Raw genomic sequence first — 13,772 nt, forward strand, 5'->3', positions numbered from 1 at the left:
GAGGTCAAAGGACCGTGTTGCTCATATAAGGAGATGTTGAAGATTCAGAAGCTCATTGGTGTCTGAGCTTCAGAAAGTGGCAGATGCAGCCTCCGATAGTGCCTGAAATGGTGAAAGGTGTTGCTATTGGCTCTCAGGAGGAGAGGGTGTAAGGGGTGGTCTATATAACCCCGGTTGGCACCCTGACACCTCCTCACAGGCTGATCCTGCAGCTGGGACTGTGACCTTGAGGACGTGGGGTCAGGATGGCTCTGGGCAGACACCTCTCCCTGCGGGGACTCTGTGTCCTCCTCCTCGGCACCGTGGTGGGTGGTCAAGGTAAGAGCTGCCCCTCTGTCCTGGGTCCAAACCAGGCAGTGCATGCCTTGGTGAAGGGAAAGGTGTCTGGAGTTCTGGAGCAGAGCCTCAGTGTTTTTGACCAAAAAAGAACCATGCTGATGTGAATACTGGTCCATCTCCTATGGGGGGTCCATTGGTCATAGCGGCAGATTTTACAGAGTAGTGAGGTTTGGTCTGGACCAAGCTGGGTCAGCCTAAGTCCCCTCCACAGTCTCCCTTGTTTTCAGGGAGCTTCTAGGAGTCCCAGTGGCTCCTAGTGTGTGGAAGTTCCAGTGACTGACCTCAGCTGGGACTCTTGGCTGTTCCCACATGCTCCACGTGCCTGGTGTGTGAGCACTGCCTCTGGGTCCCCATGCATCCTGTGTCTTCACTCCTGTAGGCTCTGTGATTGTGTGTGTGTATGTGTGCAGGTGAGGAGTGTGTTGAGGGTGTGTGTGTGTGAGGGCATGAAGAGTGTGTGTGTGTGAGGGTGTGTATGTGTGAGGGTGTATGTGGGTGTGAAGAGTGTATGTGTTTGTGGAGTGTGTGAGGAGTGTGCAAATGATGTATTAAGGTGTGTGAGGAGTATGTGTGGGTGAGTGAGGGTGAGTGAGGAGTGTGTGAGGAGTGTGGGAAGGTGTGTGAGGTTGTGTGAGGCTGTGTGTGTGGGGGCGGGGAGTGTGTGAGCCTGTGTGTGTGTGTGTGTGTGTGTGTGTGAGGGGAGGTGGAGCCTGTCTGTGTGAAAGGAACAGAGCTGCTGAGGAGGGAGTGAGTTCGTTGGTCTGTGAAGCACACGGGGTGTCCACAGGGCTGGGTGTCATGGCCGCTGCATGTAACTGGATCAGAGATAATCATACACCTGCCGGCCTCTCTCTGGCTCCTCTCCCCCATCTCTTGGGCTCCGCTCTGCTTGTTGCCATGTCTGCCAAGCACTGGGCCCTGTGAGAGGCTCTGCCTGCTGGTCTTACCTGTTACCACCAGGTGTCCATTAGGGAGCAGAGAAGCCCGCATCCAGGAGAGGGGACCTCTTGTCTGTTCAGTTCAGTCGCTCACTGATGTCTGACTCTTTGTGATCCCATGGATTGCAGCACGCCAGGCCTTCCTGTCCATCACCAACTCCCAGAGTCTACCCAAACTCATGTCCATTGAGTCGGTGATGCCATCCAACCATCTCATCCTCTGTTGTCCCCTTCTCCTCCCACCTTCTCTCTTTCCCAGCTTCAGAGTCTTTTCAGATGTGTCAGCTCTTCACATCAGGTGGCCAAAGTATTGGAGTTTCAGCTTCCACATCAGTCCTTCCAATGAACGACTTGTCCCTCTTGTTTGTAAAGATCAGTTGATGTGCAGCCCCACGTGTATAAGTTTCCAAGTCCCTGCCTCGGTCTCTGTGACTCATTTCCTGATGTGCTGGGGGCCTGGGATGGTCCTTTCCCCTCCCAGGATCTGCTGTGACTCTGTAGTGAGCACTTTCTCTCGTGCCCTCTCCTGTCCCTCCCTCCCTGGGAGCTGCTTTCCCCTGAGTGAGGGTGGAGTATGTTACCACTCCTTCTGTTGTGGTCTGCAAGGTTTCTTTGGGCAAATCTGCTGATCTCCATATGGGAGTTCTCTTGGGTGACAGCATTTTTTTCTTCTGTTTAGACTTTTAGAATTCTCTCTTTCTCTTTGCATTTGAACAGTTTACTCTGTGAGTCTTGGAGAAGGTTGTTTGATTGAAATTTTGGGGTGACTTATTAGCTTCTTGAACTTAGATGTCCAGATCTTTCCCCAGGTTTGGAAATTCGCAGCCTGTCTTTCTTTCTTTTTTATAATTATTTATTTTTGGCTGTGCTAGGTCTCCTTGCTGCATGCGGGCTTTCTCTAGCTGTGGGAAGCAGGGGCTACTCTTTGCTGCAGTGCACAGGCTTCTCACTGCAGTGGCCTCTCTTGCTGGAGACCACAGGCTCTAGGTGCACACGTTTGAGCAGCTGTGGCACACTGGCTTAGTTGCTCTGCGGCATGTGGAATCTTCCTGGACCAGGGATTGAAGCCATGTCCCCTACATTGGCAGGTGGATTCTTAACCACTACACCACCAGGGAAGTCCTCAGCCCTTAATTCTTTTCTCCTTCACTTCTTCTGCTATGACTCTGGTCCATACATTGTTTCTCTTTATGGTGTCCACTGGCTTTCTATATTCCTTTCATTCTCTTTTGACTCCTCTATTTGGATGCTTTCAACTAATCTTTCTTCTAACACATTGATTCTTTTTTCTTTTTCTTTCCCTTGGTCAATTCCCTGTTGTTGAATCTCTGTGTTGAATTCTTCAGTTTACTCATCGTATTGTGTATGTTAAGTTGCCTCAGTCATGTCTGACTCTTTGTGACCCTATGGACTGTAGCCCACCAGGCTCCTCTGTCCATAGGATTCTCCAGGCAAGAGTACTGAATTGGGTTGCCATGCACTCTTCCAGGGGATCTTCCAGACCCAGGGATCGAACCTGAGTCTCTTATATTTCCTGCACTTGCAGACAGGTTCTTTACCACTAGTGCCACCTGGGAAGCCCACTTATTATTCAGCTTCAAAATATATGGTTGAAGAATTGAAGAAGTGAAAGTCACTCAGTCATGTTTGACTCTTTGTACACAGTCCATGGAATTCTCCAGGCCTTAGTGGAGTGGGTAGTCTTTCCCTTCTCCAGGGGGTGTTCCCAACCCAAGGATCAAACCCAGGTCTCCAGCATTGCAGACTGATTCTTTACCAGCTGAACCACAAGAGAAGACCAAGAGAAGACTGGAGTGGGTAGCCTATACCTTCTCCAGCAGATATTCCTGACCCAGGATTTGAACCGGGATCTCCTGCATTGCAGGTGGATTCTTTACCAACTGAGCTATCACAGAATTGCAAAAATATCTGGTTAGTTTTTTTTTTTTTTTAATAAAAAATAGAGTCTTCTGATGCTGGGAAAGATTGAAGGTGGGAGGAGAAGGGGACGACAGAGGATGAGATGCTTGCATGGCATCACTGACTGAATGGATATGAGTCTGAGTAAACTCCATGAGTTGGTGATGGACAGGGAGGCCTGGTGTACTGTAGTCCATGGGGTCTCAGAGAATCAGACATGACTGAGCAACTGAACTGAAATGAACACTGGTAATGTCTCCATCTATGATGTTCCTACTAATGAAATCCTTTTTATATGCAGAAACCAGAGTCATCTTATGACTTAATCACTAAAGTGACGTCTGATCATGTTCGTCAAATTTCATTTGTTAGATGCATGTTACTAGGTACATTGGAGTGTGGAATTACCCAAAGACATGAACACCAGATGGCAGGAATAACCAGGACATTTTAGAGCCTGTTACCCCAGCCCTCTGTTTCTGAGCTGGATGAGATGCTTCCTATGGACAGGGAAGGAGAGGGAGGATTCCTCCCTGGATCCTGGGCCATGAGCAACTGAGATGGAGAAGCTGGGCCCTAAGTACCTTTGGGCACATCTACAGGGAGGGCAGCATCCAGAGTCTCTGAAGGCCTGTCCTCGGTGGTGTCCCTGGAGCTGGTTCTACAGGCTCCTGAGAAATACTTGGTGCCTCCCTTCCTGCTCCGTGTTCAGTGATGGCACATTGGGGGTTTAGAGTTGGCCATGCTGGAAATGTTTATACAACAAGGTCAGGAAATACTATATCCCATGCACTGTTTTGCTCCTCAGAGAGCTAATGTTTTAAATATTATACCACTCTAAGTCTCCTAAAATCTTTCCTGTCATGCGTCTCTTTTGCAGTACTGGAGCTGAGGCTGAAGGATGGAGCCCACCGCTGTGAGGGGAGAGTGGAAGTGAAGCACCAAGGAGAATGGGGCACAGTGGATGATATGGGATGGAGCTTGAAGGATGCATCTGTAGTGTGCAGACAGCTGGGGTGTGGAGCTGCCATTGGTTTTCCTGGAGGGGCTTATTTTGGGCAAGGACTTGGCCCCATTTGGCTTTCGTATACTTCATGTGAAGGGGTAGAATCAACTGTCAGTGACTGTAGGCATTCTAATATTAAAGACTATCGTAATCATAGCTTTTCCCACGACTGGGATGCTGGAGTAGTCTGCTCAGGTAAGTCCTGTCAGGTTTGTGTGGGGATCTCTAGCAGGAAAAGCCTCTGTCTTATTACCAGAATCACTCGAGATTACGGATACAGCCTTTAGGACATACTTGGGTGAAGGGTCTTTGTGATGTGTCACAGGAGGCAGAGGTGAGGTCAAAAGTTTCATACAGATTAGCTTCTGGATTCGACCTCTGTGACCAGTCTCAGCATGGTAATTGTTCTGTATTCTTTGACATAATGGTCAGTAGGGTGTGGTTACATTGATGGTGGGGGGGTGGTGTCATAGGAGAGTTGTAGGCAACAAGGTTTATTATCCTCATTGGTCCTAAAAGTCAGAGTCACCACACTCCATCAGGTTGGTATGTGGGTGATGTGCCAATAGAACAGGCTCAACCAAGCAATGGTGACCCCAAAAGGGCATGTGAAGACCCATGGACAAGTGACCATACCCGAAGTCATGGTGCAGTTACACAAGGAAAAGCTGTGAGAGAAATTCAGTGATGCATTTAAATGTCCCTAGGTCACAGTCAGAGGAGGCCAGAAGTGGGACGTTTGGCAGGGAAAATCTCATCACACTGGTGTACCTGATGAATCAAGTGGGGAGCTCACACCAATTTGCAAGGATGTTGAGGGAGCAGGAAAATGAAGTCTTGAAGTTTACAACACAGCAGCTGAAGTGCATCATGTATAAAAGGCAGTGAAGCTAAGAGTTCATGGGGTTCTCAAGGCAAGAATACTGAAGTGGTTTGCCTTTCCTTCTCCAGTGGACCATGTCTTGTTAGAACTCTCCACTAAGACATGGCATGGATCATAGTTTCATTGAGTTAGACAAAGCTGTGGTCCATGAACTGTGAACTTCCAGATGTTCAAGCTGGATTTAGAAAAAACAGAGGAACCAGAGGTCACATTGCCAACATCCGTTTGATCACTGAAAATGCAAAAGAGTTCCAGAAAAACATCTACTTCTACTTTATTGACTATGCCATAGCCTTTAACTCTGTGGATCACAACAAACTGGAAAATTCATCAAGAGATGGGAATACCAGACCATCTGACCTGCATCCTGAGAAATCTGTATGTGGGTCAAGAAGCAACAGTAAGAACTGGACATGAACAAAAACTGGTTCCAAATTGGGGAAGGAGTAAGTCAAGGCTGTATATTGTCACCCGGCTTATTTAACTTATATGCAGAGTACATCATGAGAAATGTTGGACCTGATGAAGCACAAGTTGGAATCAAGATTGTCGGGAGAAATATCAATAACCTTAGATGCAGATTACATCACACTTATGGCCGAAAGCAAAGAACTAAAGAGCCTCTTGATGATAGTGAAAGAGGAGAGTGAAAAAGTTGGCTTAAAACTCAACATTCAGAAACTAAGATCATAGCATCTGGTCCCATCACTTCCTGGCAAATAGATGGGGAAACAGTGGAAATAGTGACAGATTTTTTTCTTTTTTTTTTGGCTCCAAAATCACTGCAGATGGTGACTGCAGCCATGAAATTAAAAGACGCTTGCTCCTTAGAAGAAAAGCTATGACCAACCTAGACAGCATATTAAAAAGCAGAGACATTTCTTTGCCAGCAAAGACCGATCTAGTCAAAGCTATGGTTTTTCCAGTAGTCCTATATGGATGTGAGAGTTGGACTATAAAGAAAGCTGAGCACTGAAGAATTGATGCTTTTCCACTGTGGTGTTGGAGAAGACTCTTGAGAGTCCCTTGGACTGCAAGGAGATCCAACCAGTCCCTCCTAAAGGAAATCAGTCCTGGGTGTTCATTGGAAGGACTGATGCTGAAGCTGAAACTCCAGTACTTTGGCTACCTCATGTGAAGAACCGACTCACTGGAAAAGACCCTGATGCTGGGAAAGATGGAAGGTGGGAAGAGAAAGGGTTTACAGAGGGTGAGGTGGTTGGATGGCATCACCGACTGAATGGACATGAGATAGAGTAAACCCTGGGAGTTGGTGATGGACAGGGAGGCCTGGCATGCTGCAGTCCATGGTGTTGCAAAAAGTCAGACATGACTGAAGAACTGAACTGAACTGAATTGAAGCTAAGAGGACCTGATGTGACTCCTAAGAAGTACTCAGTGCTACCTAAGTGTGTTTGACCTATGCCAAGGTGGATGCAGGAAAGACAGCAGTGGAACTAGGGTGTGAATGGGTGCTCACAGTATTTGGTAGAGATGCTTCTAGTTGTTATCACTATTACAGATTGGATGTCCAGGTTATTAATCACATCAGAACAACTGGACTGGAGGAAGATATTGTGTTATCACAGTGAATTCCCTAAGGTAGAGGGCTGGTCTTAGAATAGTAGCACCCCGTCTAATGGGATGGTGGGACAGGGGAGCCCTGAAGACATCTGCAGTAGGTCCTTAACAGCCACAGCCAATCAGATCTTGGGTATTTATGTACAGGAAGATCATTGGAAAAGTGATCTTTTCTAATCTCACCTTCAGTAGATCTTTGATGATGCTAGTTGATGCCCTTAAGGAAACAATTCTTTTCCTTTTTAAAAAGATATTTAGTAAAACGAATACAATTATGTAAAATTTAAAAATAAAATAAAATAAAAAAAGTACTTTATTGAGGTATGCCTGACATACAAAACTGCTTGATAAGTATGCATTTGTGAAACCACTACAGCACTTATGTCATAAGTCTATTCATCTCTTCAAAATGTTTTCTTCCATTCTCTTTATCACTCTTATTAAAAAATTATTTTCAAGGTGAATTTGAATTTTAGTTAGAAACTTTTGTTTTAAACAAACCTGTTTTCTGGCATCTCAAGTAACCTTCCTCATTGTCACAATGTCATAATCATGGTTCCAACTGAAGATAAATTTGTGGAAATACTACAGGTGTCTCAACCATATTTTGATAAATCAGCATCTGAATGAAAATGGAGTGTGTGATGTTGAAACTTTATGTGAAATTAGAACTTCCAATGTTATCCTAAGAATAATGATGTCTTGTTATTAATTCCAGTTAAGATATACTTAGAAGTAAAGAATTGGAAGTGCTCTGATATTTAACAAAGGTCTGTCTAGTCAAGGCTATGGTTTTCCAGTGGTCACGTATGGATGTGAGAGTTGGACTGTGAAGAAAGCAGAGCGCCGAAGAATTGATGCTTTTGAACTGTGGTGTTGGAGAAGACTCTTGAGAGTGCCTTGGACTGCCAGGAGATCCAACCAGTTCATTCTAAAGGAGATCAGTCCTGGGTGTTCATTGGAAGGACTGATGCTAAAGCTGAAACTCCAATACTTTGGCCACCTCATGCGAAGAGTTGACTCATTGGAAAAGACTCTGATGCTGGGAGGGATTGGGGGCAGGAGGAGAAGGGGACGACAGAGGATGAGATGGCTGGATGGCATCACCAACTCGATGGACGTGAGTTTGAGTGAACTCCTGGAGTTGGTGATGGACAGGGAGGCCTGGTGTGCTGCGATTCATGGGGTTGCAAAGAGTCGGACATGACTGAGCGACTGAACTGAATTGATATGAACTAATATTTAAACCCTGATTGTGGTTTGTACACTCCGACTACCATTGCTCTAACTTAGACTCTCACATTTTTATGAATGGTTCCAGGTTCCTTCTTTTTCTCTTTTTGTCACTAGTTTCCTCCTCCTGGTCTGTTTTTTTTTTTCCTGTATTTTCAGACATATTTTAATGATGTGAAGATAAGTCAAAGTGGTGGTGGTGTAGCAGAAATAAGATTAGAATAGCATGTATTTTCATTATTTTAATCAAAATTCTTGGAGTTTCTTCTGCTCAACCTTAGGAGTCAGGTATGGAAGAGAAATTTCAGCCTCAGTAGTGGATTGCTGGAAGTGAAGTACCGTGTTTAGGAGAAATCTAGAGTGGAAACAAAGACCAGAGGAGAATGTAGAGAAGCTTATTTGAAATAACAAGGAGATTTCATGGAGTTCAGGTGGAAGATCTGGGAGGGAACACATAAATTGTGAAGGACTGTGGTGCAAGCATTCCAAGTTCCTTAAGTCCTGTCCTACTCTTTGTGACCCCATGGACCATAGGATTCTCCAGGCATGAATACTGGAGTGGGTTGCCATTTCTTTTTCTAGGGGATCTTCCTCACCCAGGGATCAAACCTGGGTCTCCCGCATTGCAGGCAGAGTCTTGATTATCTTCTGAGCCACCAGGGACTACAGTACTGAAGTGCAAAATGGTGAGGGGATGAAGGTGCAAGGATTGCAGGAGGGGAGGGTTGGAAAGATGCAGGTCAACTCCTACATTCACCACAGCCTCTGTGTTACACTTCCTTCCTGCCCTCATTCCTTCCCTCCCTCTCTTCTTTTATCCTGTTGTGGGAGTCATTTCTCAGCTCTGTGGAAGTGCTAGCATTTGTAGCTGGCAGTTTTCTTAGTGGAAAATTTTTGTAATATGGATTCTGTTTATTTAACAAATAAGTTTACTCATATTTTTCTCTTTTTTTGTATCAGATTTTGGTGAATTGTGTTTCACAAGTAATGTGTTTTTAAGGACTTGGCCCATTTTACAAAAAATTTTCAAATTAGTAACACTGGTTCATATCTCATATCTTTACATGTTGGGAAGATCTACAATGATATTCCTCCTTTTGTTACTGGTGCTGTTAATGTGTTCCCTCTTTTTTCTTAATTGGTTTGCTAGAAGATTATCAGTGTTAATGTTCCTTTTAAAAGAATCACTAATGGACTGTATTGATTTTCTTGATCATGTATTTGCTTTCTTCTTAATTGATTTCTATGCTCAGTTTTCATTCCTCCTTTTCCGTCATGATTGTGGGTGCTTTTGTAGATTCTTGAGGTGGAGTCTTGGATCATTTCCTTCTGTTTCTATTTTTATTCTAATGTAATCATCAAGGAAGCATGAAGTTTCTAAATTTTCTTCTAAGCATCACTTTATTTTTAACCCACCAGTTTCAATACTATATAATTTCTTTTGGACTTTATTATCATAAAATGTTTCTTTTTCTCTGAATGAATTCTTTGTCTTATAGTCTGACTTTGTATGATATTAATTTAGATATTATATAGAGTTTTCTCTGATTTGTGTTTGCATGGCATGTAATTTTTACCTCTTTAATATGTTTCTGTGTTTATATTTAAACACATATAAGTTTGTAGACAGTATATTGTTTTGTCTTATTTTATCTAGTCTGATTATCTTGTTTTTTATTTGGAGTACTTTAATTATTTATAGTTAATGTTATTATTGATATAATTGGGTTTAAGTGTACTTGCCTGCTATTTGTTGGAGAAGGCAATGGCAACCCACTCCAGTACTCTTTCCTGGAAAGTCCCATGGACGGAGGAGCCTGGTAGGCTGCAGTCCATGGGGTCGCTAAGAGTCGGACACGACTAAGCAAATTCACTTTCACTTTTCACTTTTATACATTGGGGAAGGAAATGGCAACCCACTCCAGTGTTCTTGCCTTGAGAATTCCAGGGACTGGGGAGCCTGTTGGGCTGTCATCTATGGAGTCGCACAGAGCCGGACACAACTGAAGTGACTTAACGGCAGTAGTAGCAGCAGCTGCTATATGTTTTATCTTTGTTCTTATTTTAATGTTCGAGTATATTTTATCATTTTAATTTAAATACTGTATTGGTTTATTAATCATATCAGATTTTTAGGTGATTATAATGTTTAATTAAAAAATTTTTTAAAGTAATTTTTATTTTTTGCTGGCTGGGTCTTCACTGCTGCATGGGCTTTTCTCTAGTTGTGGAGATCAGAGGCTGCTCTCTAGTTGCAGGCATGAGTTTCTCATTGCGGTGGCCTCTCTTGCTGTAGTGCACAGGCTCTATGGTGCACAAGCTTCAGTAGTCGTGGCCCCTGGGCTCTAGAGTGCAGGCTCACTAGTTTTGGTGAACAGGCTTAGTTGCTCTGTGGTACGTGGGATTTTCCTAGACCACGGTTTGAACCCACGTCTCCTGCATTGTCAGGTGGAGGCTTCAGCACTGAACCACCAGGAAAGCCCAATGTTGAATTATTAATCCTCAATTACATTTTACCTTGCAATGATATTATGTCACAACATGCAATGTCAGTCACTATACTTTTCTTCCACTTTCCTGTTCTTGTCTTTGGTTCTATCATTGTCATACATTCTATTTATAAATTTATTATGAATCTTATAGTTTGTTGCTAATATTTTTGCCTTAAATCTTCTAAGAGAAGATCAACATTTAGCACAGTCTCTATAGCTTTGAGAGGATCCATTTTTCATCTGCTGTCATCTCCCTTTAGCTTGAAGAACTTTCTGAGGCGGTTTTGTGTAGTGTGTGTCTGGTGGCCTCCAATTCTATCATCTCTCATTTACCTGAAATCATTTTAATTTTCATTCATTTTGAAAAGTATTTTCATACCTGATTCAATTTTAGGGTAACAATGCCCAATCCCAATACTTTAAATATGCTCTTACATTGTCATCTGACTTTCATTGCCTCCAAAAAAAAGTCAGTACATAATACTTATCCTTTTGTTCCCTGTATATAATGTGTCAAACTTCCCTGGCTGCTCTTAACATATTTTTGTTCGTTTGTTTACCAATGAATTTCAGTAATTACATTGTCAAGTTTTCTGAGAATGGTTTCATTATCTTGTTTGGGGTTTGTTTAGCTTTTTGGATCAGTGGGTTTACAGTTTTCAATAACTTTGGGAAAATGTCATTAATCTTTTCTTAATATTTTTCTGCACATCCCTTATTCTGAATCTCCAAATACACATATTTTATATATTTTTATATTATCCTACATGCCATTGAGTTTCCATTCATATTTTTCTGCCTTTTTACTCTTTGGTTTCAGTTTAGATAGTCTCTACTGCTGTGTTTTACTTCCCAGTTCTTTTATTCTGCAATGTCTAGTCTCTTGTGTATTTAATCCAAATAATTGTTCATTCCAATACTATATTTTTCAGTTTCAGAAGTCTCATTTGTTTATTTTTCCTAGTTTTCTCCCTGCTTATTTTTATGCTTCATTAAGCATATTGATATTAGGCATTTAAGGAGCTCTTCAGTCAATTCAATCATTTCTGTAATTTCTGAAGCTGCTTTAAATGATTGTTTTTAAAAAATGTGTTATGGGTTACATTCTCTCGTTTGGAAATTCTAATAATTTTTTGGTTGGGTGTTGGGCATCACTAAGCAGTCCTTTACGAGGAAGAACTTCAGAAGTAAAGAATCAGAACACACCCAGAAATCAGGGAATTGTACTTGATGAATTACATAAAGTTTTTTCATTGGGTTATCTTCATTCAGTTCAAAATGTGTTCCTTTGATGACCAAATGATGAACTTTTATTTTGGTTTTCCTCCTTTAGTTTCAGAACTTCCTTGATAACACCGTGCATGCCATATACCCCACCTACATCCTACTTCTTCAGCAGTAGCTACCCTTTCTGATTTTCTTTTCCATCCATCAGTGTCTTTTAAAATGGTGCTTGCTTGTCTGAAGTGGGAGAAATGAGAAAGGATAGCAGTTTAGGTGGTAGATGAGGAGCAGAGGGTGATGTAGTATGCTAACAACCTATTCAACAAGTGTTTGCCACAAATATTTGCGTATTTATCCATATTGAGGCTTTTTCAACTTGGAACTCTCCAAATTATGGCATGTTTGCTCATTTCCTCCTCTCTCCTTCTTCCTCCTTCTTTTTGGCAACATGCCATCTTCTTTTAGAATTGTAAAACATTCGTGAAAGAAATTAAAGACAATATGATCAATGGAAAGTCATTCTGTGTTTCTGGCCTGAAAGAATTAGTATTGTTAAAGTGCCTGTACTTCTCAAAGTGATCTATAGATTTAATGCAATTCTTATCTAAATAGCATTCTTTATAGAAAGAGGAAAACAATGTTAAAATATGAGTGTGTGGTTTAATTTTTACATATTCATGAGTTCCTGTTTTCTGATCATTATTGAATTTTAGTTCTATTCCATTATGGTCATGTAAGATACTTGGAATTATTTTAATATTTTTGAATTTATTAAGGCTTAATTGTAACCTAGCCTGGAGACTATTCCATGTGTGCTTGAGAAGAATGCATATTTTTCTGTGGTTAGAGTTAGTACAATGATAGTATTAAAATCAATTATTATCAGCCCTTAACATTTTCTATGAGTCCTGTTTGAGAAGAAAAACCTTTAATAGGAGACGATGTGGAAACTCAGCTATCTGGTAAAATCCCACTGAGAGCACACTCTCCCCCAGATTCTTTGACAAATCCTAGGATTTCAAGAGAGATGGCTGGGACTCTCTCTCTATGACTCTTTGAGTTTTCTTAACTCATTTTCCTTCCCACTGAGGTCACTGAAGGAATTCATGAAATTTTTTGGCATCAAAAATATCAGAAAAACAAGATGTGATGCCATAAACGTGAATTAGTGATAGTGTCCATATTTCTTCTCTGGAGCTGTCACCGATCTACAGGTTGGCATGCCCTCATCGATCCAGCCTCAGGACTTTCCTTAACCTAAGTCACTTGAGGACTAGCTTCTGGGAGAGAAAACTGGTCAGAATATTAGCCCCACAAGTCCCATGAAAGCTTCTAAGCTTGTCTGGATGCTAGGTCTCTAATCTCATAGCCCATGTCCCTCTCGGTGGTTTCTGGTCTACATATCTCTATGTTCAAGTTTAAGTGCCTAAATATTATACAGTGTCCTTGGATCTGTATGTAGGTCCTAAGCTGGTAAGTGAGAAATTCACTTCTCCAACCAACACTAAAACGCATGTTTCCAGTATTCAGCCATTCCAGTGATCTGAATTGGGCTCTGTAGTTTCCAGGCTCCTAGACCAAGGAATTCACATTTCTAACCAGTTTCAAAGTGTATGTTCTTGGGATTCAACCATTCCAAACTGACCTTGTAATCCTCCTGGATTTCTCTTTAGAAACCTGCTGATGAAAATTCAATGATGACACTAACTGTCAAAGACTCTCTACATGCTCCACTCCTAAAACGAAAACTTTCACTCCACTGCCTGTGATGTGTGGTTTCCAGTTGCCAAGTCAGTACCAGGAACACTCACTGGTCTTGTTGTTGTTTCCTCTTAGGATTTGTGCATCTGGCTGGAGGGGATGGACCCTGCTCAGGGCGAGTAGAAGTGTATTCTGGAGAAGCCTGGATCCCAGTGTCTGATGGGAACTTCACACTCCCCACTGCCCAGGTCATCTGTGCAGAGCTGGGGTGTGGCAAGGCTGTGTCTGTCCAGGAACATGAGCTTTTCAGAGAGTCTGATGGCCAGGTCTGGGCTGAAGAGTTCAAGTGTGAGGGGGAGGAGCCTGAGCTCTCGGTCTGTCCCAGAGTGCCCTGTCCAGGGGGCACTTGTCACCCCAGTGGAGCTGCTCAGGTTGTCTGTTCAGGTGAGACGCAG

General features: G+C 42.6%; 1 protein-coding gene across 1 annotated transcript in view; it reads left to right on the top strand.

The window, feature by feature from the left end:
- Positions 1-245: 245 nt before the first annotated feature.
- Positions 246-13,772, top strand: part of LOC129644204 (antigen WC1.1-like) — a 55,317-nt gene continuing 41,790 nt past the window's right edge. The window contains exons 1-3 of the mRNA XM_055569717.1: positions 246-318; positions 4,078-4,398; positions 13,453-13,761. Coding sequence (XP_055425692.1) covers positions 246-318; positions 4,078-4,398; positions 13,453-13,761 — 703 coding nt within the window. The remainder of the gene's footprint in view (positions 319-4,077; positions 4,399-13,452; positions 13,762-13,772) is intronic.

Source organism: Bubalus kerabau, chromosome 1 (assembly GCF_029407905.1).
Source record: "Bubalus kerabau isolate K-KA32 ecotype Philippines breed swamp buffalo chromosome 1, PCC_UOA_SB_1v2, whole genome shotgun sequence".
NCBI classification, from domain to species: Eukaryota; Metazoa; Chordata; class Mammalia; order Artiodactyla; family Bovidae; genus Bubalus; species Bubalus kerabau.